The 27,838-nt window shown below is 47.2% G+C and overlaps 1 protein-coding gene across 1 annotated transcript; it reads left to right on the top strand.

Moving 5' to 3' along the window:
• Positions 1-8,444: 8,444 nt before the first annotated feature.
• On the top strand, positions 8,445-10,276 carry LOC100354269 (nucleus accumbens-associated protein 2). The gene is given in 8 exon segments (XM_051845398.2): positions 8,445-9,025; positions 9,028-9,215; positions 9,217-9,386; positions 9,388-9,809; positions 9,812-10,034; positions 10,036-10,133; positions 10,136-10,239; positions 10,241-10,276. Coding segments are annotated over 8 exon segments (1,689 nt in total). The 5' UTR covers positions 8,445-8,577.
• Positions 10,277-27,838: the final 17,562 nt, after the last annotated feature.

The raw sequence follows: 27,838 nt of genomic DNA, 5'->3' as shown, positions 1-27,838 counted from the left end.
GTGTATCCAAAGGAAATAAAGTCACTGTTTCAAAGACACGCTGAAATTTGAACAATAAACATTTGCACTTATGAGATAGATTATCTCCTTGAGATCTAATACTAAGCACAGAAATGAGATGAATACACATGACTTATTAAGAGCTTAAGTAATATTTTAAAAACTATGTAAGGTAATAGATACATTAGTTGGATTCGCCTAGTAATTTCATGATTTATATGTACAAGAGGATTCAAAAAGTTTTGTGAATATGGGATTCAAAGATAAAATGAATTTTCCATAAACTTTTGAAAGTCCACTTGTGTATCAAAATATGAGGTTGCATGCCTTGAAAATATACAAATTGTTGGCCGCAACAGCCAGAGCTGTGTTGACCAGAAGCCAGGAGCCAGGAGCTCCTTCAGGGTCTCCCCCGTGGGTGTAGGGATCCAGGCACTTGGGCCATCTTCCGCTGCTGTCCCAGGCCACAGCAGGAGCCGGGGCTGGAACGGGTGCCCCTAGGGAATGCCAACGTCGCAGGCAGAGGCTCAGCTCTGTGTGCCACCAGCCTCCCCCAACTTGGATCAGCTTCTGTAGAAAACTCACTGAACGCCACATCTGGCCTCATGTCTGCTGGGAGGACCAGGTGGGGTGGTGGCTCAGGGCTCTGGTGCTGGGACCCTCCTCCCTTGGGGGCTTCAGGCAGGGTGGGTGGAACCCAGCCTCCTGGGCCCACCCCTGCCTTGTGGCGCTGGGAAGGGAGGAGGAAGCCCGGCCTCTGGGTTTGCGTGGGGTCTTCCCGGGCCTCCACAGCTGGGCGTTCGTCTGCTATTTCAGGGTCCCACTGCGGACACACCTGGGGGCCCGGAGCCAAGCAAGGGCAGGGCCCCTGTGCTCTGTGGGATCCTCCTGGTGGGCTGGGCCGGGCCTTGTGGTGTCGCCGCCCGCCTAGCGCAGGACGATCCTGGGCGGCTTTCATCTGGCCCCCAGGATTCCTGCTGCATTATCTGTATTTCCTTTAATTTGTAGGAATTCTAGTAAATGGGGTTAAAAATAGGTCTGGGCATGCTGCCAGGGCCAGTGCGGGCGGCAGGCTCCTCTGTCTCCCTCTGCCACGGCAGAGCGGGGAGCCCCGACCATTGGGCTAGTGGCTCCCGCGGGTCCATGAGATTGCCGTGCTGTGTCCTCCAGCAGGACACGGGGCACAGTGCCCCACACCTGCACAGACAGCCAGGTGGGCCTTGGGTGCAGGCCAGGTGGGCCCAGGCCAGGTGGGCCCAGGTGTGCACTGAGCACTGGGTGGTGGCTGGAGCAGGGCCTGGCCACCTGTGTTCCCGACCATCTGCATAGGGGACCGAGACTTGCTGTCCTGGGGCCACAGAGGCCCCAGCTGTGGCCTGGGCCATGATGCCCCACGGGAGCTGGCAGTTAAGTTGCCACCTGGGACTCCGCATCCCGTATCTGGTGCCTGGCTGGGCACCTGGCTCCTCTGCTTCCGATCCAGCTTCCTGCTAACAGACTCTGGTCCCTGGTGAGGGAGCGTGCAGGGGCCCTTGGCCCTGCCTCCCGCATTGCGCCTGGCACCTGCCTCTGCTGACCTGACATCAGGGCCTGGACAGGTGGCCAAGAGGACCAGCTCCCTGGTCACCTCTTTTCCACCCCTGCTGCTATGGGCCTGCTGTGTCCCTGGTCCTGGGGCCCAAGCTCCAGGCTGAGCTGCCCTCTGTGTCCCTGCACCTGGCAGAGACCCTGTGAACTGGGCACTGCCACCCTTGGGGGCTGCTCTCCTCTTGGGATCTGGGCCTCTTGCCCTTCACCCCACGCTTGGCTCAGAAACTTCCCCCAGGCCTCTCTTGCCCTTCCAGGGCCACGAGTGCCCATTTGGGTGGGTGGGGGAGACTGCCTGACCCCGGCCCTGTGGCCCCTTGGGTGGCTTGGTGCTCGGCCTGGGAAGCTGGTGGTGAAGGAGGGGCGCCATGTCAGTCCCGAGGGCTGAGGCCCAGCTGGGTGCAGCCAGGCCCCAGGAGCTACCTTGTGCCCAGGCAGGTGCCTGCCGCTCCACCTGCGCCCTGGAGCCTGGCACCTGTGTGGGCAGGAGGCTTTGTCCCTGGCAGACGGGGACCTGGTGCTGGGAGCCAGGGCAAGATGGGGAGGGGACAGCAGGTGGCCTTCTTTACTGGGAGGTGGGGGGACCTGGGTCCTTGGCCACGACACCCAGGTAGGACGGCTCCTGTGCTGTGGCCCGGGTAGCATCATTGTCCATCCTCTCCCCCCGCCCCCCCGCCGCTGCTGAGCAAGTGTCTCTGCCTGGGTCGCATTTACATGAGGTTTTTAGGCATAATTAGAATTGCAGGGAGCTTGGTGTCTTACCTCACCTCCGACTATTTATGGCACGATATGCAGATGAGGAGAACTGTGCATATTAAACATGGAGCATGAAGCCCCACCCACAGCCTTGGGCTCTGCCTGCTCCCAGGTGGGGGTCCACTCCGGGACCCCCACGGGCCCATGCAAGGGAGGGCAGAGGTGGGTGGGGGTAGGCAGTGCTCCTCTGCCTGGCTTGGAGCTGGGGTACAGGGGCCCCACGTGCTGGAGCTGGAGCTGGAGCTGTGCCCCTGGGGAGATGCTCTTCAAGCTTCCATTATTTTTTTTTAACTTTTATTTAATGAATATAAATTTCCAAAGTACAGAATATTGATTACAATGGCTTTCCCCCCATAACGTCCCTCCAACCCGCAACCCTCCCCTTTCCCACTCCCTCTCCCCTTCCATTCACATCAAGATTCATTTTCGATTCTCTTTATATACAGAAGATCAGTTTAGCATACATTAAGTGAAGATTTCAGCAGTTTGCTCCCACACAGAAACATAAAGTGAAAACTACTGTTTGAGTACTAGTTATAGCATTAAATCACAATGTACAGCACACCAAGGCCAAAGATCCTACATGAGGAGTAAGTGCATAGTGACTCCTGTTGTTGACTTAACAAATTGACACTCTTGTTTATGGCATCAGTAATCACCCTAGGCTCTTGTCATGAGCTGCCAAGGCTATGGAAGCCCCCTGAGTTCACTGACTCTGATCATATTTAGAAAAGGCCATGGTCAAAGTGGAAGTTCTCTCCTCCCTTCAGAGAAAGGTACCTCCTTCTTTGATGACCCATTCTTTCCACTGGGATCTCACTCAGAGATCTTTTATTTAGTTTTATTTTTCCCCCAGAGTGTCTTGGCTTTCCCTGCCTGAAATACTCTCATGGGCTTTTCAGCTGGATCCGCATGCCTTAAGGGCTGATTCTGAGGCCAGAGTGTTGTTTAGGACATCTGCCATTCTATGGGTCTGCTGTGTATCTCACTTCCCATGTTGGATCATTCTCTCCCTTTTTGATTCTATCAGCTAGTATTTGCAGACACTAGTCTTGTTTATGTGATCCCTTTGGTTCTTAGTCCTATCATTATGATCAATTGTGAACAGAAATTGATCACTGGGACTAATGAGATGGCATTGGTACATGCCACCTTGATGGGATTGAATTGGAATCCCCTGGTATGTTTCTAACTCTACCGTTTGAGGTAAGTCAGCTTGAGCATGTCCCGAATTGCACATCTCTTCCCTCTCTTATTCCCACTCTTATATTTAACAGCGATCACTTTTCAGTTAAGTTTCAGCACTTAAGAAGAATTGTGTATTGATTACAGTATTCAACCAAATGTATTAGGTAGACCAATCAAAAAAAATACTAAGAGGGATAACATATTAAGTTGCTCATCAACAGTCAGGGTGAAGCTTCCATTATTTAAATCACAAACATCGCGGTGAGGAGATTGTTGGCTCTTTTCAAAACACCGATTGTTAATTCTTTGGGAACCTTCTGGAACCCTTGGAGGCTCATGGGAGCTTTGCAGATGCTGCTGGGGTGGGGCAGGGCCCTTCCTGCTGTTGCCCCTCTGCTGCTGTTTCTCTTCTTTTTTTTTTTTTTTGAGATTTATTTATTTATTAGAAAGGCAGAGATGAGAGAGGGAGAGACAGAGAGGTCGTCCCTCTGCTGGTTCACTCCCCAAATGGCCACAAGGGCTGGAACTGGGCCAGGCCATAGCCAGGAGCGTCTTCTGGGTCTCCCACACTGGGGGTGTGGGCCCCAAGCCCCTGGGCTGTTCCAGATGGGACGAGGTAGCAGGTGCATTTTCCCAGGTGCATCAGCAGGGAGCTGGATTGGGAGTGGAGCGTCCGGAACTGGAACCAGCGTCTGTGTTGGATGCTGGGGCCACAGGCGGCAGTTTCACCTGTGCCACAGCCTGGCCCTGCTGCCGTTTCTTTCTGTGTAGGGTGTTTAGTTTGGCCCTCAAACTCCCACCTGTGTGAAGGTCGGGGTGTCCTGAGGGTGAAGAGCAGGAGGTGATGGCTGGCGGCCCTGCCCTGTGGCTCCCTGGGGTCACCAGAGCCAGCCCCACAGCCAGGGAGCCAAGGTCCTGCCCCGCCCCTGCTGCGCCCTGGCCACTGAGATCTGGGGCCGAGCTCGCTGTCCAGGCCGGGAGCGGGAAAGGACTGATGAGCGAGTTTCTGGATTCAAATCTCCCGGAGCTGTGCCCTTCCTCAGAAAGAGAGCTTCCAGCAGACATTTGCCAGTGAGGCAGAGCAGCTTCTGTCGTTGAGGCTGGGCCAGGCTTGTGGTCTGGGCAGAGGCTGCCCAGGGCCTGGCTGCACCGAGGGCCTTCTGGTCCCGGGGCTCTCTAGGCTGGAGACCCTTGTGCACCCATGTGACCCTGAGGCCTGGGGGATGTGCTGTGTGCACCCCTCCTCCCCACATTAGGGTCAAGTGTAAAGGCCATGACCCAGGCTGCCCCTCCTTGTCCCAGGACTGGATGCTGGGGCGGGGGTGGTGACCAGGCCCCTGGGCCCTGTCCTGGCCCACTTGCTTCTGCTGCACAGCTTGGGTCTCTTGCAAACCTTGGGGCCTCATCCAGCTCCCCAGGGGCCTGGGCTTGCCTACCTGAGCCCACGGCCTGGGTCCTGGAAGGGTTAATCCCAGGCCCCTGCTCCTGCTGTGTCCTGCTGGTGCCTGTGCTGTGTGTGACTGCACCCCCCCCAGAACCAGGCTCACCACTCACCGGCACCCTGCCGGCTCCCAGGGACTTTCCCACGGCCTCTGCTGCCACCCTGTCCCTGGGGACGTCTTGGCCACCAGCTCTGAGTGCCTTTGATTGACATTTCAGCAGGTGCCCATGGCCCGCCCTGCCTCTGCGGGAGGTGTCAGGGCCTTCCAATTGGGGCGGCCCGGTGGGGCCTGGAGGGAAGCCCTGCCCTCCCATAGGATGTCTCTGCCCCTGCCTCTGCCTCAGCAGGTTCGCTGAAGTCCACCTCTTATTAGATTGAAAAAATTAAATCCTGCAGAATAATGTAATTTAATTTCTCTCGCCTCCTTTCTCTTGCTGGAAGTGACCATGTGCGGGTGGAACTCGGCCTGTGGCTCGGTGCCGTGAGACGTGCCATGGAATCTGCTGCCTGTGTGGGTTTTGGGTGGGGGAGCTCAGGCAGGGCTGGGGCCTGCGAGGGGAGCCCCGCCTTGTCCAGCTGCCAGCCTGGGGTCCCTGGGGTGACCTTGGACCTGTGAGAGCCCCTGCCCCCTTGGTGCCTGGTGGGAGGGCCCCGGCGCCCCTGGAGCACTTGGTGGCCGGCTCTGGCCCAGCCCCAGCTGGGGAGGGAGTCCGTGTGCTGATTTGATCCTGGGAACCTGCTTGGGTGGCAGGGGCCCCTCTCCAGGTCCTGCCGCTGCCCCTGCAGTGCGCTCCCCCCATCTCCACCCGTGCTCCTGTGAGGGTTGGGTGGGCTGGGGCTTCAGCCTTCTGAGGGGAGGGTCCTCAGTGCAGGGGCCTGGTGGCCAGATGGGGTGGGGGCATGGCCGAGCTCGCTGTGGAGGGGAAACGGAGTCACTGGAGGGTGTGGTGGGCGGGGGCGGGGACAGTGTCCAGAGCGCTGGGCCGCTGGCCCCTCCCCACCTCTGCTGCCCTGGCCCCGGCCCTTGGCCCACCATGCTTTCGGTCACAGCCAAGCCTTTCTTCCACCCTGAAGCCCATTTTTGTTCCTGCCCTGGGCGAGCTTCTAAGAACAGAATCCGACACCAGCCGTGTCCGGCACAGGTGTCCTGAGGACAGGGTGGCAGCAAGGCTGTTGTCCTCAGTCCGCAGGGCCACTTAGCCCCTCCATGGGTGAGTGCCGCTGGCCCCAGCCCTGGGCACGGCTGCCGCTGAGGGCTCGGGTCACCAGCCTCGCCTGCTCCGGTCATGCCAGCTGCGGCCGTGCCAGCTGCAGCCGCGGGTTTCACACGTATCTCGCTCTGCCCCAGGGGCCCTCTGAGGAAGGCCAGGCTCCCTGCTTCCCTGGGCACAGGTCAGCGACTCAGGCCATGGAGTCGTTCCAGGAAGCGGCCGGTGTGTGAGGTGGCACCTGCAGGACCCAGGATTTCAACGTGGTCCATGGGCCAGGGCCCAGGCTCTGGTGGGAGGGAAGGCTCAGGTGCTGAACGGGGTCACCTGGCTGTGGGTCGGACCTGGCTGGGCAGCACGCTGCCCCAGTCTAGGCAACCCCTCCTCCTGGCCTAGGCTGAGCTCTCTGCCTTCCGGGAGTTCCTGCGTGGGCACCGTCCTGGGGGCTCCTCCCCTCCTGGCCAGCACCAGGCACTCGGCAGAGCTGGAGCCCTGGAGGGAGCTGCAAGGTTGGGGGAGGGGACCCAGGGCCTGCTCCCGGGAGGGCGGCACACAGCCCAGTGAGGGCCATTCCTGGGAAGGCCCTAGCCCCAGGCCCGCGCAGCCTGCTCCTGGCCCAGTGCCTTCTTGTCTTTTCCTGTGGGTGCTGCCGCCTCCTGCCAGGCCTCCTGGCTTGTGTCACTCCATGGGGGTCAGGCAGCAGGAGCTCAGGTTGGAGAGAGCAAAAGACCTTGCCCCTTGGGTGTGGGGTGTGCACTCCAGGAGTGGCAGGTGGGGAACTGGGGCTGGACACCCCAGCACTTTGTGGAAGGAGCCCAGAGCGGGGCTCTCCTGGGAAGGACTCTGGCCGCCAGGTAGCTCTTTGCACAGAGCAGGTCCTGGTCCTGGTCTGAGCCCTGCGGAGCGGGGAGGGGCCGGATGCCCCGGCCCAGTACTGTCCCTGCCTGCTCCCCTCCCCCCCCCGGCTGTGCGTGCTCCCCAACTTTGAAAGTAGGCAGGCATACAGGTTAAAATTGGTCAGATTTGTGAACTGGAAGACCACGCCCCTGTGTGACCTCATGCTCCTACCTGATGCCTTTGCAACGCCCCGGTGTGGCCTCACTCCCCTACCTAGCCACACCGGGGTGCCTACCAGCCAATCAGGTTAATTAACCACTCCCCTTTGGAGTGGGTTAAAAGCCTGGGGCACAGTGTGCTCGAGGCTCTGCCCTGCTCTTCTTCCCTGGCCTCTTGCCAGGACAGGGCTTGCTGTAGCCCTGCGCCTCCAGAGCACATGGCCCCTAGGCTTCCTGGACTAGATGCTCATACACGTGGCTGGTTCCTGGTGCTTGGTATGAACCCCTATTCACCTCTCTCCCCTAAATAAAGCTCTCACTCTCTTATGCACCTTTCTTACTAAATAAAAGCTTAAAACGTACCATGCTGCCTCGTTTATCTGTGCCGGTATTTAGAATTCTTCTCTAAATATGAGGCAAGAACCCTCTTGGGCTTATTAATATCAGGGATTTAGTAATAAGCCCGTGGTGAAATCGTAAGGCACCCCAAATTCCAGTAGCGCATGTGGCACCCCAGATAACATTTCGAGGGAACTTTAAAGGGCCACATTTCAGGGTAAATTTTAGGGGGTCTTGTCCAATTTCAACTTCACCGGCTGCCCCTCCCCCCCCAGTGCCCGGGACCCCTGACCGGACCCTGGCCCCTCCGCCTTCCGCCCTGCCTCCCGCTGCCCCAGCCCTGCAGACTGTTTGGAATAGCCCAGATGCTTTGACTGGGGCTGTCCTGGCTGAGGGAGGCATGCACGGGGTAATCCACATGCAGAAGTGCAAGGTAGATTTGCAGGCTGTCTCGGCTGCCGGGCACTGTGAGCCAGCACGCACAGCCGTGCTTCTGCCATCTTTGTTTGCATTGCCGTGAGTCATCAGAAGTCTGTCTTGTACCAACACCCAGAGCCACGCATTTCTCTGGCACCAACACTCCACTGTTTTGAAAGCTGGGGCTGGGAGTTGGCATTTACTTCGGCTCCCAAATCAAAGGCTGCTATTCACTCCTGGGAGCCGCCTGGCTGTGCGTCTGCATCCGGCCACATCATTGAGATGCGGCGCACTGCCCGGGAGTGCCGGCCTGGGTGCAGTTGAGCCATGGCCACGGAGCCCAGCACCCAGGGTCCTGCCGCCGCCACCGCCTCCTCCTCCTCCTCCTCCTCCTCCAGCCCTCCCCACCCCAGGGCTCCTGCTCCCTTTCCTGCATTCCCGGAGCAGCGGGAGGGCGTGTGCGGGGAGCCTGCCCTGCCGGGCTGAGCGGGCAGCCACAGGCCGCTGGCCGCAGCCACTGAAGATGTGCCCCGCCAGGGCCGCCGGGCGCTGAGAGAGTGAGGGCCGCCGCTGGCGCCCACCCACCATGTCTCAGATGCTGCACATTGAGATCCCCAACTTCGGCAACACCGTGCTCGGCTGCCTGAACGAGCAGCGCCTGCTGTGCCTCTACTGCGATGTGTCCATCGTGGTTAAGGGCCAGGCCTTCAAGGCTCACCGGGCTGTGCTGGCGGCCAGCAGCCTCTACTTCTGCGACCTGTTCAGCGGCAACAGCAAGAGTGCCTTCGAGCTGCTGGGCACCGTGCTGCCCGCTTGCTTCCAGCAGATCCTGTCCTGCTACACGGGCAAGCTGACCATGGGGGCCAGTGAGCAGCTGGTGGTCATGTACACGGCCAACTTCCTGCAGATCCAGCACATCGTGGAGCGCGGCACCGACCTCATGTTCAAGGTGAGCTCGCCCCATTGTGACTCCCAGACAACCGCGATGGAGGACGCCAGCTCCGAGCCCCAGAGCCCCTGCACCCAGCTGCAGCCGACCCCTATGTCGTGTCCCCCTCCGTGCCCATCCCGCTGCTGACCCGTGTGAAGCTCGAAGCCATGGAGCTGCCGCCAGCTGCTGGCCCGGGCCTGGCTCCCAAGCGCCCGCTGGAGGTGGGGCCACGGGACGGCGTGGCGGTGGTGGCCGGCACTGCGCTGGTGGCCGGTGCCGCCCCCTTGAAGCTGCTCTGGGGTCTCCTACTACAGGGTGCCAAGCCTGGCCACCCTCATCCCCGGAGTCCTGCAGGCGCCATACCCCCAAGGGGAGCGGACCAGTCCGGGGGCCAACAGCCTGCCCACCACCGACAGCCCCACCTCATACCACAATGAGGAGGATGAGGAGGTCGACGAGGCCTACAATGGTGGACGAGCAGTACAGCCAGGTGTACATCAAGGCCACGGGCAGCTACGCAGTGCCCAAGAAGCCGGAGCCGGTGCCGCTGGAGAGCTGCTCCTGTGTCCTTATCTCCTGTGACCTCGTGGCACTGCCCACCAGCCTCATCAGCCAGATTGGGTACTGCTGCCACCCCAAGCTCTACTCAGAGGGTGACCCTGGCGAGAAGCTGGAGCTAGTGGCAGGCTCCGGGGTGTACATCACGCGTGGCCAGCTCATGAACTGCCACCCGTGCGCGGGGGTGAAGCACAAGGTCCTGCTGCGCAGGCTCCTGGCCACCTTCTTCGACAGGAACACGCTGGCCAACAGCTGTGGCACAGGCATCCATTCGTCCACCAGCGACCCCAGTTGCAAGCTGCTGGACAGCCGAGTCCTGAACGCTGTGAAACTTACTGTCAGAACTTCGCCCCCAGCTTCAAGGAGAGCAAGATGAACATGATCGCTGCGGACATGTGCACCAACGCCTGGTGCTTGTGCAAGCGCTGGCTGCCCAAGATCAAGTCCATGCTGCCGGAGGGCGTGGAGATGTACCGCTCGGTCATGGGCTCCGCGGTGGGCAGCGTGCCCCTGGACCCCGAGTTCCCGGCCGCCGCAGCCCAGCTGTTCAAGCAGCGATGGCCCCAGCATCATGGCTCTGAGGACCGACGCCGTGAATGTCGACCTGGCCGACGCCGACGAAGAGGTGAACGGGGCCGGCTCAGTCATCCAGGAGGTGCCGCACCGGAGCCGCTGCCGGCCGCCGGCCAGAGCCCCCCGCAGCCCTTCGAGCAGGCCAGCGGCAGCCCCGGAAGGCCGCAGATGCTGGCCACTGCGGCCCCGCAGGCCCGAGGGCACCTGCGCGAGGACTTTGTAGGCGGGCGCGGCCAGGGCACTAGGGCTGCTTGCATGTGATACTAATACAATGTGATCACACGCTCACCTACTGAACTGCTACTGTTGCCTGAGAAAAATGTGATTTTACTCTGCTTGTATTTAAACGGATAAAAAAAGAGAAAATATACAAATTGTGTCAATTATACTCTAATAATTTTGAAAATTAACCTATGTTAAAATATAACTTGGGAATCTAAGTTATATCTTATTTCTTTGGGATTGGGAAGGTTATAGAACAGAAATAATTTTTAAAACCGTTAAAATGTGACTAAACTTCCTATTTAGAAAGTTCAAAGACAGATGACAGCCTGTCAAGGAAATGTGTAAGGACCAATATGACATCCTAGTACCAAATGACAGAGACCTCCTGTCACCCTAAGACCTGTACCAGAAAGCTGGATCCTAATAAACTGCTTTGTTGTTTATTTGCCTAGTCTCTAACACTGTTATTGGCAACAGAAAATGGAGTCAGACCCCCAGAAAGAGCTACGCTGAGAGGTCAAGGTCTGAGAACTGAGACGCTGCTTCTGACATAATCAGAAACCTTGGGGGAATAAGGAAAACCCTGGGAAGAAAAAAGGAACCAAGGACCCCATAAAGAACAGCTCCTCGCCTCCCACCGCCAACCCGGATTCTTCCCACTGCACAATCTGGGAAGCTAAGTGACCACCACACACAGTTGCCTAGAGATGGCTCCTGGGCTACTTCTCTGTGAGGAAGCACAGGAAGTCTGGAGTCCTGAGTGCCAGTCAGCCCTGACACTGCAGACCAGAGCAGGGCAAAGGAAGTGAGGAAACAGCAGTGAGAGGGGGCCCAGACACCACCTCTGGGAGCTCCGCAAGTCCTGTGAGACTTTTCCATCAACTTCTGCCAACTTTGCCTTCCCCCTTCACACACTCCCTGTCCCCCAGACTCACCATTGCCAGGTGTCCTGCAGTGAAGGGAGATCAGAAAACAGCAGACACTGGTTACCTCTGGAGTTTTCCAGCCACGGAACTTCCTCCCTGAACCTCTCTTCTCAGCCAAGACTGGAAGATTACTCAGGCAGCGACATCCTGAGTGATTTTGTATTGCTTACGCAATCGCCCCTGATTGGACAGTTTGGATAGCTGTGAGCAAGCACAATGTCATAAAGAACACAGCCAATCAGCATCCTCCTTAGGGCAGACATGTACTTTCAGGGCAGGACAGGTGGGAAAAGCAGGGTTGAGTCCTGAGTTCAGTTTCCAAGCTGGGTCCTCCAGGACACCACCCTCACAGCTATGGGAGATATTTTCACCCGCTGGTCCTGCCACCTGCTGGGCTCCCTTCTCCTTCCTGGGTCTGTGCTCCTGAGAGGATCCTTCCTGGAGGTTGCAGCAGCCTACTTCAGGTCACTTACAATTCAGTGGCTGTTTCTTGACTTCTGAGCCTTTCTTTTTCATGATATATTGACAAGTTTTTCTTTTGAGTCGTGTGTTTTTATTTTATTGTTATCCTGAGAATTAGTATGGCATTTCCTTTACTTGTGTTCTTTTGTAAATTTTAAATTTTCTACTTTAATGTAACTGAGATGCGCTATTTTTCTTCAAAATCCATTATCCTTTTTCATTTTATTATTGTTCCAATCAAATGCCAGTTTTACCCACTGCAGTCACAATATGATTTCAATTTTGCCATTACTATCTATTTTGTATTTGTTCCTTACCTTTGAATTAATGGCTATCAAATATGTATAGCACTAATATCTCATATAAAGGCAATGCTTCCTCAGGCATCTTGCTTTGCTTATTAATTGTGAGGTCATCGGTATCAAACTGCTATATGGTGCGCTCACAGCTTTCCCATTCTATTCTGATTTCTCCACAACACCTTTTGCCTGTATTTATTTCCCTTTTTTTGCTATTCTGGAGATCTCCAAGATTATACATTAACTTTTATCTTATTTTATTTTTTATATTCTGTACATTAATGTTGAATTTGAAAATGCAGCTTTTGTAACATGAATCTTTTCCATAACATTATCTTGTCAATTGGCATAATCTTTGCTTTATTTATCTTTTATTTCCAATGACAAAATAATCATAAGGGATTGCTTTCCACCAAATTACTCAGAACTTTTTTCTCTTCATTATTGTTTCTAAAAAATAACTGCATTTTCACAATGAAAATGTAGTTTGATTGCATCAAATGCCTTCCTATCATATCTTTGCCTGTTTTTGAAATTATCAATGATTTATCTCAGGAATACAAACCCAGAAGAAGCTCCTGGCTTTGGCCTGGTCTAATCCTGGACATTTTGGACACTTGGGGAGTGAACCAGCAGATGGAAGTTTCCCTCTCCCTCCTCTCTCTGTAATACTGACTTTTTAATAAATGAATAAAATTAAAAATTGCCCCAAAACATCAACCCTGGTGACCTATGTGGGAGAACTGTGTGGAGTTCTTGGCTGCTGGACTCACTCACGTCTAGACCTGGCTTTGGGGCCATTTGGGAAATGAAATGGAGGAGTATCTCCTATCTCACTCTATGTGTATCTAGTTGTCTATCTGCATTTAAAATGAAATGAATTCTGGAAAATACAAATTGAAAATTCTGAATAAAATTCTGAATCTTATCAGAAAAAATAAACTGTGACTAAAACAGTAAAAAATAGCTACTATTTTTATAACTAAGGTGGTCCACAATGAACCTATAATCTGCATAACTTTTTTTTCAACAGGCAGAGTGGACAGTGAGAGAGAGACAGAGAGAAAAGTCTTCCTTTTGCATTGGTTCACCCGCAATGGCCACTGCAGCTGATGCACTGTGGCTGGTGCACCATGCTGATCCGAAGCCAGGGAGCAGGTGCTTTTCCTGATCTCCCATGTGGGTGCAGGGACCAAGCACTTGGGCCATCCTCCACTGTACTCCCGGGCCACAGTAGAGAGCTGGACTGGAAGAGGAGCAACCGGGATAGAATCCGGCGCCCCAACTGGAACTAGAACCTGGGGTGCTGGTGCCGCAGGCAGAGGATTAGCCTATTGAACTGCGGCGCTGGCCTATAATCAGCATAATTAACATATAACACTGAAAGATTTTTATCCCTGAAGCAAACCTGTACAAAACTCTCTCCTTTCACTTTCTGTCTTCAGCAATGCCCTGATGAGCAGTTAGGAAGCTCAAATAACAGAAAGAAAATTTTATGTATAAAGATATGCATTAAATAATCAAACCTGTCAATATATGTTAGTGAAACTATTCTACACAAAAATAATCCAATAAAATCCAAAACAAATAAAAACTGTCATGAGAATTAAAAAAGAATATTGTGTATAAGAGCAATATATAAATCCAGTTTGTCATTTCATATCAGTAAGAATGAAACAGACAACAATATTAAATTACAGAATACAGATCAAGTGAATATCTGTAAGAGAAAGAAGGAAAGAGAAGTCAAATTATGTTCTTTGTTGTATCTTAAAATAATCCTGGAATTAATATCTTTTGAGTCAAATGAACTCAAGCCAAGAACATAAATAATGTAAGAAAAGTCCCAGAATACCATGAAGATTCAGCACCTTGTTAAGAGAAGAAGATTATTGAAAGTCCATGGGTCACATGATTTTTACAGAGTCCTGGATAAAGGAGGGAGGGAGAGCACTGGTATTATGATCATCAGAGAGCTGACAGCAGCCCCTGCTGTTGGGAGGGTCAAGCTGCAAAGAGGAGGCAGTTTCAGACCTGAGACCAAACAGAGCTCCTCTCTTCCCCCACCTGCCACAACCCCAAGCTACTGCCTTCATGCTAGGAGTATTTTGATTGGCTGCATCATCTCTGATGCTATGCGTGTTCACAGTTAGGGCAAACATTAAAATCAGGTGCTGTAGGGCAACACTGCTGAACCACACTGGGTCTTCTTTTCTGGCATCCCAATACTAGGATTTCTGGGTTTGTTCCTGAGAAAGACCTCAGGTTTTTCAACTATTGCTGTTCTGTGAACTCCCCTTACCACAGGAGCCTGCAGGAGGAGGCTGGGTCTTCTTGGAAGCCAGAAAGGGGTGAGTGTCACAGACCAGTAGCCTGTGGCCCACAAGATGTGAGCTGGGCCAGTAGCCAGGACCCTGGTGTCCTGTGCTGTCTCTAAATGAAATGGATTTATGTGAATCCTGGGGCCTCTTAGCCTTCCAAATTGATGGTGATAACAGAATCCCCATGGAGAATTGAACTTCCAAATATGATCTGATTTCCTTAAGTTGAGAAACCAGGTCACAAGTTTACAGTTCAGTCCTGTCCACACAGCTCATTCTAGGATCTGAGTCAGTTTTCTTGTTGCTAATAATAGAATAATACAGGCTCAGTAATTTAGAAAGAAATGGTATTTGTCTCATGGTTTGGGTCCAAGGTTGGAAGGCATATCAGGTGATGGTCCTCTGGTAGGTAGAGGCTTGGGGTGGCTCAGAGTCCATATGACCAAATAATGGAAGTACAGGAGAGATAAATACAAAGTAGCTTCTATAGCTCACACCTGGGGGTATTCCAGTACCTCAATAATCACGTGAATGGATTTAGCCTAATCACTTCTTATAGCATCCCACCAATTCCCACTCACTGATTTCTCCAAATTTGGATGAAATGTTCACATGAGTTTTAGAGGGGGACTAAGTCTGGCAATAAAGCCTTAAATGATTCATCCCCTCTGGATTCCTTCCACCTTGTGTTAAAAGTAAAACCTTTGTAAAGGCCAATCATTCTTCCCATCCTAACCTCAAGCTTACTTGTGTGAGAACTGAAAATCAAATGTACTCTTGGGCACACAGCAGTTTCATTGTGCATTTCGATTTGATTAAGTCAGATGATAGTTTGTACCAATTGAGAATACCTGGGAATATCAGATTCTTCTGATTGTAAAAGTGTTGATAAAGGGGTCAGCGCAGTAGTGCAGTAAGTTAATCCCCCGCCTATGGTGCCAGCATCCCATATGGGCACCAGTTCTAGTCCTGGCTGCTCCTCTTCCAATCCAGCCCTCTTCTGTGTCCTCGGAAAGCAGTGGAGGATGGCCCAGGTCCTTGGGCACCTGGACCCCTGGACCCCTGTGGGAGACTGGAAGAATCTCCTGGCTCTTGGCTTCAGAGCAGTGGAGCTATGGCTGTTTCAGCCACTTGGAGAGTGAACCAGTGGGTGGAAGACCTTTCTCTCTGTCTCTCTGTCTCACTGTCTGTAACTCTACCTCTCAAATAAAGTAAATAAAAATATTTAAAAAAAGTGTTGATAAATTTGAGAGTTTATATGTGACTGGTAAAATTGAAAAAAAAATTCTTTCCTCCTCAATTCCTGGTCCATGTATCTTAAGACCCAGATATTTCCTGAGCAACAATTGTGGATCTGAATCTGTCTAATACACAACTTTCAAGTAATAGCTAATCTTGTACTTGTAAGATAGCTGTACATGGGATCTCTGGATAGCTTTCAGAATGGGGATGGGAGCCAGAAAAACAAATACATGCTTTTCATTGGTATCTGCCTGGAGTGTGTTTCGACAAAGATCTTAATCCATGATGTCTACTAACTCTATATAATGTCAGAATTGAACTGTTGGAAAATCATAGGTGTAATACATGTGTTGTTTAATATTAAGCAAACAACACACATTTGGAATTAATGATGACAAAAAAGGCTGCACAGGTCACAGAGTTAAACTGATTTTGAATGTTTAATTTCTGGTGAGAATTAAGACCCTGGAGGAGGGAGCCAATGCAGACTGTTGGGAGGGAAAAATAGGACCTGTGGAACTCCCAGAATTAAATTTTCTGGCTGCTGAGGTTTGCCTCACTCAGAACCTGAGAATGAATCCCTTTAGTCTGCATCTCCTGAGAATGATCACACAAAGTCTGAGAACCTGGGTAGCCTTCTGAGTTTGTGGTGCCTTGTTACTGTAGGATAAACAGGCTGTTTCCCAGAGCTGAGTTTTTTCTTAAAATGCATTTGTGCACTTAATATTATTTTTCTTGGATCACAATATCCACATGTATAGATTCTGTCAGAATTTCCATCACTTTCTAACTTAATTCCCAAATTACATTTTAAAGTTTTAATCCCCTCAAAGAAATAATCCTTGAATCAAATATGAATCATTTTTTCAAAATGGTAGAGTTAGAAACATACCAGGGGATTCCAATTCAATCCCACCAAGGTGGTATGTACCAGTGCCATCTCACTATTCCAAGTGATCAATTTCAGTTCACAATTGATCATAATGAAAGGAATAAGAGTCAAAGGGAGCACATCAACAAGTCTAGTACCTGCTAACACTAACCGATAGAATAAACAAAGGGGAGAGTGATCCAACATGGGAAGTGAGATACTCAGCAGACTCATAGAATGGCAAATGTCCTAAATAGCACTCTGGCCTCAGAATCAGCCCTAAAGGCATTCGGAGCTGGCTGAAAAGCCCATGAGAGTATTTCAGGCATGGAAAGCCAAGACACTCTGGCAAAAGATCTCTGTGAGTGAGATCCCAGTGGAAAGAACAGGTCTTCAAAGAAGGAGGTACCTTTCTCTGAAGGGAGGAGAGAACCTCCACTTTGACTATGACCTTGTCTAAACAAGATAAGAATCGGAGAACTCAGAGGGCTTCCATAGCCTTGGGAACTCATGACTGGAGCATAGGGAGATTACTGATGCCATAGACAGGAGTGTCAATTGGTAAAGTCAACAACAGGAGTCACTGTGCACTTACTGCTCATGTAGGATCTCTGCCCTTAATGTGCTGTGTATTGAGATTTAATGCTATAACGAGTACTCAAACAATATATTTCACTTTGTGTTTCTATGGGGGTGCAAACTGTTGAAATCTTTACTTAATGCATACTAAACTGATCTTCTGTAAAAAATAAAAAGAAATTATCAATTCCCAACTTGACTCTCACTGGGATTAAACATGACAATAGGTCTGCTCTGATTTCATCATCATTTAAAAAAAATCATCTATTATTTTTCACTTTATGTTTCTGTGTGGGAGCAAACTGTTGAAATCCTTACTTAATGTATACTAAGCTGATCTTCTGTATATTAAGAGAATCGAAAATGAATCTTGATGTGAATGGAAGGGGAGAGGGAGTGGGAAAGGGGAGGGTTGTGGGTGGGAGGGACGGTATGTGGGGGAAGCCATTGTAATCCATAAATCGTACTTTGGAAATTTATATTCATTAAATAAAAGTTAAAAAAAAACAAAAAAAAAACACAAAACATTGTGAATCAGGTTCTTATTGAATTCTGTAGGTTAAAGAAATAGGAAAATTTTCTATCCAGATGGATTTTAATTCCTTTTTTTCTTTGAATGAGATATTTGCTACTAAAATTAAAAAATAGTTAACTTCTTACTACAACAATAAGCTCCCCCCTTTTTAAAAACTTTGTTTAATAAATATAAATTTTGAAAATAAAAAATACATGTTGCCTTTTAATTGCACTTTGTCCACCTATTTAGAAATTTTGTGCCATGATTTCACTGTTAGACATTTGTAACCTTGAATAGATCCCTGGGATTATACAGTGATAAAAACTAAAGGAAAGGGAATTGTTGGCATCTTTGTTTTGTGCTAAATTTGAATAAGAATGTTAACATCCATAGGGTCAATATCCAGGAAAATATAGAGGCCTTGGTCAGTTCAACTGTTTTCCCAATCCCTTCTACTTCTGCCACCACAGAGGACCACACCTTGGTTCTTTGATATTTTTGTTTGCTTACATTCTGTTTCTCTAAACCATGAGTTTTGCTTGCTTTGTTTGATAAATTTGACAATATCTTTCTCGATTTGTATTCCTTGTCTGCAAATTATATCCATTTTTTAGGTATCCCGGTTTGTTGGCCTATAGCTCTTTGTAATAATTCCTGATGATTCTTTTCATTTCTATGGTGTCTGTTTTACAAGTCCTTTTTCATCTCTATTTTTTTATTTAGGTTCTCTCTCTCTCTCTCTCTCTCTCTCTCTCTCTCTCTCACCCCCCCCTGCTTATTTGAGCAAATAGTGTGTCAATTTTGTTTATTTTTTTCCAAGAAAAGCTCTGTTTTGCTGATCTTTTGTATTTTTTTTTTTGGATTTGTTTTTGTTGATTTCTTCTCTAATTTTGATTATTTCTTCTTCTACTAGTTTTGGGTCTGATTTGCTGTTGTTTTTCTAGATCCCTGAGATGCATTGATAGCTCATTTATTGGGTGTCTTTCCAATTTCTTTATGTAGGCACCAATTGTTATAAAGTTTCCTCTTAATACTGCTTTTGCTGTATCCCATAAGTTTTTATGGTTGTATTGTTGTCTTCTTTGGTTCCAGATTTTTTAATTTCTCTTTTGATTTTTTCCATGATCCACTGTTTATTCAGGAGTGTATTATTCAGTCTCCATGGGTTTGCATATGTTTTAGAGATTGCTGAGTTGCTGATTTCAAGCTCCATTCCATTGTGGTCTGAGAGGATGCATGTATGATTTTGATTTAAATGCCCATCAACGGTAGACTGGATAAAGAAATTATGGGATATGTACTCTTTAGAATACTATACCGCAGTAAGAAACAATGAAATCCAGTCATTTGCAGCAAAATGGAGGAATCTGGAACACATCATGCTGAGTGAAATAAGCCAGTCCCAAAGGGACAAATACCATATGTTCTCCCTGATTGGTGATGACTGACTGAACACCAAGAGGGAAACCTGTTGGAGTGAGGTGGACACTATGGGAAACGGTGTCTTGATCAGCATAGCCCTGACTGTTAATGAACAACTTAATACATTATCCCTCTTAGTAGTTTTTTTTTGTCTGTTCTACTTAATATGACTGGTTTAGTTCTGTAATTGATGCACAGTTATTCTTAAGTGTTGAAAATTAACTGAAATGTGATCCCTGTTGAACATGGGAGTGGGAATGGGAGAGGGAAGAGATGTATAATTTGGGACATGCTCAGGCTGACTTGCCCCAAGTGGTGGAGTTGGAAGCATACCAGGGGATTCCAATTCAATCCCATCGAGGTGGCATGTACCAATGCCATCTCACTGTTCCAGGTGATCAGTTTCAGTTCACAGTTGGTCATGGTGAAGGGACTGGGAGTCAAAGGGAGCACATAAACAAGTCTAGTACCTGCTAACGCTAACTGATGGAGTAAATAAAGGGGAGAGTGATCCAACATGGGAAGTGAGATACTCAGCAGACTCATAGAATGGCAGATGTCCTAAATAGCACTCTGGCCTCAGAATCAGCCCTAAAGGCATTCGGAGCTGGCTGAAAAGCTCATGAGAGTATTTCAGGCATGGAAAGCCAAGACACTCTGGCAAAAGATCTCTGTGAGTGAGATCCCAGTGGAAAGAACAGGTCATCAAAGAAGGAGGTACCTTTCTCTGAAGGGAGGAGAGAACCTCCACTTTGACTATGACCTTGTCTAAACAAGATAAGAATCGGAGAACTCAGAGGGCTTCCATAGCCTTGGAAATTCATGACTGGAGCATAGGAAGATTACTGATGCCATAGACAGGAGTGTCAATTGGTAAAGTCAACAACAGGAGTCACTGTGCACTTACTCCTCATGTAGGATCTCTGTCCTTAATGTGCTGTACATTGAGATTTAATGCTATAACGAGTACTCAAACAATATATTTCACTTTGTGTTTCTATGGGGGTGCAAACTGTTGAAATCTTTACTTAATGCATACTAAACTGATCCTCTGTAAAAAAAAAAGAAATTATCAATTCCCAACTTGACTCTCACTGGGATTAAACATGACAATAGGTCTGCTCTGATTTCATCATCATTTAAAAAATCATCTATTATTTTTCACTTTATGTTTCTGTGTGGGAGCAAACTGTTGAAATCCATACTTAATGTATACTAAGTTGATCTTCTGTATATTAAGATAATCGAAGATGAATCTTGATGTGAATGGAAGGGGAGAGGGAGTGGGAAAGGGGAGGGTTGTGGGTGGGAGGGACGGTATGGGGGGGAAGCCATTGTAATCCATAAGTCGTACTTTGGAAATTTATATGCATTGATAAAAGTTTAAAAAAAATATGAAAGAAAGTAAAGGAAGGAAACCAAGGAAGGAAAGCTCACAGCAAAAGATCACAGGGAATTCAAAGCATATATTAGAACTTATCTTTGGCAAATGGCAGGGCAAAGTTACCACTTATCATTAGTCACATTGAACGTGAATGGCCTGAACTGTCCACTTAAAAGACACCGATTGGCTGATTGGGTTAAGGAACAAAACCCATCTATTTGCTGCTTACAAGAAACACATCTTTCCAACAAAGATCCATACAGACTGAAAGTGAAAGGCTGGAAAAAGGTATACCATGCCAACAGAAATGAAAAAAGAGCGGGCGTAGCCATCTTAATATCAGACACCATAAACTTTACCACAAAAACCGTTAAGAGAGACAAAGAGGGACACTACATAATGATTAAGGGATCAATTCAACAGGAAGATATAACAATTATCAATGTATATGCACCTAACTACAGGGCACCGGTTTATCTAAAAGATTTGTTAACGGACTTAAAGGGAGACTTAGACCCCAATACAATAGTACTGGGGGACTTCAATACTCCACTCTCAGAAATAGACAGATCATCCGGACAGAAGATCAACAAGGATACAGTAGATTTAAATGACACTATAGCCCAAATGGATCTAACAGATATATACAGAACTTTCAATCCTACAGCTAAAGATTTTGCATTCTTCTCAGCAGTACATGGAACCTTCTCTAGGATTGACCACATACTAGGCCATAAAGCAAGTCTCAGCAAATTTAAAAGAATTAGAATCATACCATGCAGCTTCTCAGACCATAAAGGAATGAAGTTGGAAATTAGCAACTCAGGAATCCCTAGAGCATACGCAAACACATGGAGATTGAACAACATGCTCCTGATTGAACAATGGGTCATAGAAGAAATCAAAAGAGAAATCAAAAACTTTCTGGAAGTAAATGAGGATAACAGCACAACATACCAAAACTTATGGGATGCAGCAAAAGCAGTGTTAAGAGGGAAGTTTATATCAATAGGTGCCTACATCAAGAAATTGGAAAGGCACCAAATAGATGAGCTTTCAAATCACCTCAAGGATCTAGAAAACCTACAGCAAACCAGACCCAAATCTAGTAGGAGAAGAGAAATAATTAAAATCAGAGAAGAAATCAACAGGATTGAATCAAGAAAAACATTACAAAAAATCAGCCAAACGAGGAGCTGGTTTTTTGAAAAATAAACAAAATTGACACCCCATTGGCCCAACTAACTAAAAAAAGAAGAGAAAAGACCCAAATCAATAAAATCAGAGATGAAAAAGGAAACGTAACAACAGACACCACAGAAATAAAAAGAATCATCCGAAATTACTACAAGGACTTGTATGCCAGCAAACAGGGAAACCTATCAGAAATGGATAGATTCCTGGACACATGCAACCTACCTTAATTGAACCAGGAAGACATCGAAAACCTAAACAGACCCATAACTGAGACAGAAATTGAAACAGTAATAAAGGCCCTCCCAACAAAGAAAAGCCCAGGACCAGATGGATTCACTGCTGAATTATACCAGACATTTAAAGAAGAACTAACTCCAATTCTTCTCAAACTATTCAGAACAATCGAAGAAGAGGGAATCCTCCCAAATTCTTTTTATGAAGCCAGCATCACCTTAATTCCTAAGCCGGGAAAAGATGCAGCATTGAAAGAGAATTACAGACCAATATCCCTGATGAACATAGATGCAAAAATCCTCAATAAAATTCTCGCCAATAGAATGCAACAACACATCAGAAAGATCATCCACCCAGACCAAGTGGGATTTATCCCTGGTATGCAGGGATGGTTTAATGTGCGCAAAACAATCAATGTGATACACCACATTAACAGACTGCACAAGAAAAACCATATGATTATCTCAATAGATGCCGAGAAAGCATTTGATAAAATACAACACCCTTTCATGATGAAAACTCTAAGCAAACTGGGTTGGAAGGAACATTCCTCAATACAATCAAAGCAATCTATGAAAAACCCACAGCCAACATCCTATTGAATGGGGAAAAGTTGGAAGCATTTCCACTGACATCTGGTACCAGACAGGGATGTCCACTCTCACCACTGCTATTCAATATAGTTCTGGAGGGTCTAGCCAGAGCTATTAGGCAAGAAAAAGAAATTAAAGGGATACAAATTGGGAAGGAAGAACTCAAACTATCCCTCTTGAAGATGATATGATTCTTTATTTAGGGGACCCAAAGAACTCTACTAAGAGACTATTGGAACTCATAGAAGAGTTTGGCAAAGTAGCAGGTTATAAAATCAATGCACAAAAATCAACAGCCTTTGTATACACAGACAATGCCATGGCTGAGGAAGAACTTCTAAGATCAATCCCATTCACAATAGCTACAAAAACAAGCAAATACCTTGGAATAAACTTAACCAAAGACGTTAAAGATCTCTACGATGAGAATTACAAAATCTTAAAGAAAGAAATAGAAGAAGATACCAAAAAATGGAATAATCTTCCATGCTCATGGATTGGAAGAATCAATATCATCAAAATGTCCATTCTCCCAAAAGCAATTTATAAATTCAATGCAATCCCAATCAAGATACCGAAGACCTTCTTCTCAGATATGGAAAAATTGGTGCTGAAATTTATATGGAGGCACAAGAGACCTTGAATAGCTAAAGCAATCTTGTAGAACAAAAACAAAGCCGGAGGCATCACAATACCAGACTTCAGGACATACTACAGGGCAGTTGTAATCAAAACAGCATGGTACTGGTACAGCAACAGATGGATAGACCAATGGAACAGAATTGAAACACCAGAAATCAACCCAAACATCTACAGCCAACTTATATTTGATCAAGGATCTAAAACTAATTCCTGGAGCAAGGACAGTCTATTCAATAAATGGTGCTGGGAAAACTGGATTTCCACGTGCAGAATCATGAAGCAAGACCCCTACCTTACATCTTACACAAAAATCCACTCATCATGGATTAAAGACCTAAATCTACGACCTGACACCATCAAGTTACTAGAGAACATTGGAGAAACCCTTCAAGATATTGGCCAGGCAAAGAGTTTCTGGAAAAGACCCGGGAGGCACAGGCAGTCAAAGCCAAAATTGACTATTGGGATTGCATCAAATTGAGCAGTTTCTGTACTGCAAAAGAAACAGTCAGGAGAGTGAAGAGACAACCGACAGAATGGGAAAAAATATTTGCAAACTATGCCACAGATAAAGGGTTAATAACTAGAATTTTCAAAGAGATCAAGAAACTCCACAAAAACAAAACCAACAACCCACTCAAGATTTGGGCCAAGGACCTCAATAGACATTTTTCAAAAGAGGAAATCCAAATGGCCAACAGGCACATGAAAAAATGTTCAAGGTCATTAGCAATCAGGGAAATGCAAATCAAAACCACAATGAGGTTCCACCTCACCCCGGTTAGAATGGCTCACATTCAGAAATCTACCAACAAAAGATGCTGGCGAGGATGTGGGGGAAAAGGGACACTAACCCACTGTTGGTGGGAATGCAAACTGGTCAAGCCACTATGGAAGTCAGTCTGGAGATCCCTCAGAAACCTGAAGATAACCCTACCGTTCAACCCAGCCATCCCACTCCTTGGAATTTACCCAAAGGAATTTAAATTGGCAAACAAAAAAGCGGTCTGCAGCCTAATGTTTATTGCAGCTCAATTCACAATAGCTAAGACCTGGAACCAACCTAAATGCCCATCAACGGTAGACTGGATAAAGAAATTATGGGATATGTACTCTTTAGAGTACTATACCGCAGTAAGAAACAATGAAATCCAGTCATTTGCAACAAAATGGAGGAATCTGGAACACATCATGCTGAGTGAAATAAGCCAGTCCCAAAGGGACAAATACCATATGTTCTCCCTGATCGGTGACAACTGACTCAACACCAAAAAGGAAACCTGTTGAAGTGGAATGGACACTATGGGAAACGGTGACTTGATCAGCATAGTCCTGACTGTTAATGAACAACCTAATACATTATCCCTGTTAGTAGTTTTTTTGTCTGTTCTACTTAATATGACTGGTTTAATTCTGTAATTAACACATAGTTATTCTTAAGTGTTGAAATTTAACTGAAATGTGATCCCTGTTAAACATAAGAGTGGGAATAAGAGAGGGAAGAGATATATAATTTGGGACATGCACAAGCTGACTTGCCCCAAATGGTAGAGTTAGAAACATACCAGGGGATTCCAATTTAATCCCATCAAGGTGGCATGTACCAATGCCATCTCACTACTCCAAGTGATCAATTTCAGTTCACAATTCATCATGATGAAAGGACTAAGAGTCAAAGGGAGCACATCAACAAGTCTAGTACCTGGTAACACTAACTGATAGAATAAATAAAGGGGAGAGTGATACAACATGGGAAGCGAGATACTCAGGAGACTCATAGAATGGCAGATGTCCTAAATAGCACTCTGGCCTCAGAATCAGCCCTAAAGGCATTCGGAGCTGGCTGAAAAGCCCATGAGAGTATTTCAGGCATGGAAAGCCAAGACACTCTGGCAAAAGATCTCTGCGAGTGAGATCCCAGTGGAAAGAACAGGACTTCAAAGAAGGAGGTACCTTTCTCTGAAGGGAGGAGAGAACCTCCACTTTGACTATGACCTTGTCTAAACAAGATAAGAATCGGAGAACTCAGAGGGCTTCCATATCCTTGGGAACTCATGACTGGAGCATAGGGAGATTACTGATGCCATAGACAGGAGTGTCAATTGGTAAAGTCAACAACAGGAGTCACTGTGCACTTACTCCTCATGTAGGATCTCTGTCCTTAATGTGCTGTACATTGAGACTTAATGCTATGATGAGTACTCAAACAATATATTTCTCTTTGTGTTTCTATGGGGGTGCAAACTATTGAAATCTTTACTTAATGCATACTAAACTGATCCTCTGTAAAAAAAAAAAAATCAACTCCCAACTTGACTCTCACTGGGATTAAACATGACAATAGGTCTGATCTGATTTCATCATCATTTAAAAAAATCATCTATTATTCCTCACTTCATGTTTCTGTGTGGGAGCAAACTTTTGAAATCCTTACTTAATGTGTACTAAGCTGATCTTCTGTATATTAAGATAATCAAAAATGAATCTTGATGTGAATGGAAGGGGAGAGGCAGTGGGAAAGGGGAGGGCTGTGGGTGGGAGGGACGGTATGGGGGGAAGCCATTGTAATCCATAAATCGTACTTTGGAAATTTATATTCATTAAATAAAAGTTTAAAAAAAAGAAGAAAAAAAGAAAAAAAAAAGAATATACCAATGTTTACAGCTTTTGTCTCCAGTTCCATCAATTAGATTTAGCCAACTGAAAACAAAATGTTACAGGCTAAAATTCATTCAAAACTGTGAAGACCATGGATAATGCCCAGAAAACACAAGCACACACAGATGGTGTAGCAGATCTGAGATTGAGTTAGCCACAACAGAACAAGATATTTCTGTTGTGATCCATCCATATCCATACAAAGTATTGTGGAATTTGGTTTAAATTCATCCAGAACATCACAGTCAAACTGGTTTGGGAGAAAGGTAAAATTCTTGTCTTTGAGAAGTGGCTTCAATATCATGGTTACTAACACAAATATCATTTTGGCCATGGTTGTTGTAGCTTTCTACCTAGAAAACACGAACGTGTAGGTTTTTTGTCTCCTGTTCCATCAATTGCATTCGCCAGCATGAAAACAAAATGTTACATGCTAAAATTCATTGAAAGCCGTGAAGTCCATGGATATTGCCCAGAAAACACAAACACAGAGGCTGTAGCAAGATCTGGGATTGAGTTAGCCACAGCAGAACCGGGTATTTCTGGTTTGATCCAGTCATATATGGAAAAAGTGTTGTGGAATTTGGGTTATATTTACCCAGAAAATAACAGTCAAGCTGGTTTTGGAGAAAAGTAAAATTCTTCTCTTCAGCAAGGGGCTTCAATGTCATGTTTACAAACACAAACATTATGTTGCCCAAGGTAACTCAAGCTTTCTACATAGAAAACTTGAATGTGTAGAGGTTTTGTATTCTTTTCCCTCAATTGCATTCACCTTAATGAAAACAAAATGTAACATGCTACAATTCATTCAAAACCGTGAAGTCCATGGATAATGTCCAGAAAACACAAACAAACACAGAGGCTGTAGCAAGATCTGGGGTGGAGTTAGCCAAAAAAGGACCAGATATTTCTGGTTAGATCCAGCCATATCTGGATAAAGTGCTGTGGAATTCAGGTTAAATTGACCCAGAAAATCACAATCAAACAGGTTTTGGAGAAAAGTAAAATCCTTCTCTCCGGCAAGTGGCTTCAATGTCTTGTGCACAAACACAAATATCATGTTGGCCGCATTTACTCTAGCTTTCCAGATAGAAAAGTTGAATGTGTAGAGTGTTTGCATCCAGTTCCTTCAAAGGCATTGCCCAGAAAGAAAAAAAAATATTCCATGCTAAAATTCATTCAAAAAGGTGAAGTCCATGGATAATGTCCAGAAAAGACCAATAAATACAGAGGCTATAGCATCATCTGGGATTCATTTAGCCACAACAGAACCGGATATTTCTGGTTTGATCTAGCTATATTCCGACAAAGTGTTGTGGAATTCAGGTTAAACTGACCCAGAAAATCACACTCAAACTGCTTTGGAGAAAAGTAAAATCCTTCTCTTCGGCAAGTGGCTTCAACGTAATGTTTCTTACAAACACAAATATCATGTTGGCCGTGGTTGCTGTAGCTTTCTACCTAGAAAACAGGAATGTGTAGGATTTCTGTATGCAGTACCCTCATTTGCATTCTCCAGCTGGAAACCAAATTTTACATACTAAAATACATTCAAAACCATGACGTCCATTTATAATTTCCAGAAAACACATACAAACACAGAGGCTTTATAGTGGGATTTAGTTAGTCACAACAGAACCGGAAATTTTGGATCCAGAAATCTCTGAATGAAGTCCTGTGGAATTCGGGTTAAATTACCCAGAACATCACTGTCAATCTGCTTTTGGTGATCAGTAAAATACTTCTCTTCAGCAAGTGGCTTCAATGTCATTTTTTTTTTATTTTTGACAGGCAGAGTGGACAGTGAGAGAGAGAGACAGAGAGAGAAAGGTCTTCCTTTGCTGTTGGTTCACCCTCCAATGGCCGCCGCTGCAGCCGGCGCACCGCGCTGATCCGATGGCAGGAGCCAGGATCCAGGTGCTTTTCCTGGTCTCCCATGGGGTGCAGGGCCCAAGCACCTGGGCCATCCTCCACTGCACTCCCTGGCCATAGCAGAGAGCTGGCCTGGAAGAGGGGCAACCGGGACAGAATCCGGTGCCCCGACCGGGACTAGAACCCGGTGTGCCGGCGCCGCAAGGTGGAGGATTAGCCTATTGAGCCACGGCGCCGGCTTTCAATGTCATTTTTACAAACACAAATATCATGTTGTCCGTGTTTGCTGTAGCTTTCTACATAGAAAACATGAATGTGTGGAGCTTTTGTCCCCAGTT

This window comes from Oryctolagus cuniculus, chromosome 11 (genome assembly GCF_964237555.1).
Source record: "Oryctolagus cuniculus chromosome 11, mOryCun1.1, whole genome shotgun sequence".
Taxonomy (NCBI): Eukaryota; Metazoa; Chordata; class Mammalia; order Lagomorpha; family Leporidae; genus Oryctolagus; species Oryctolagus cuniculus.
The sequence above is the reverse complement of the archived record's forward strand: the minus strand, read 5'-3'. Positions and strand labels throughout refer to the sequence as shown.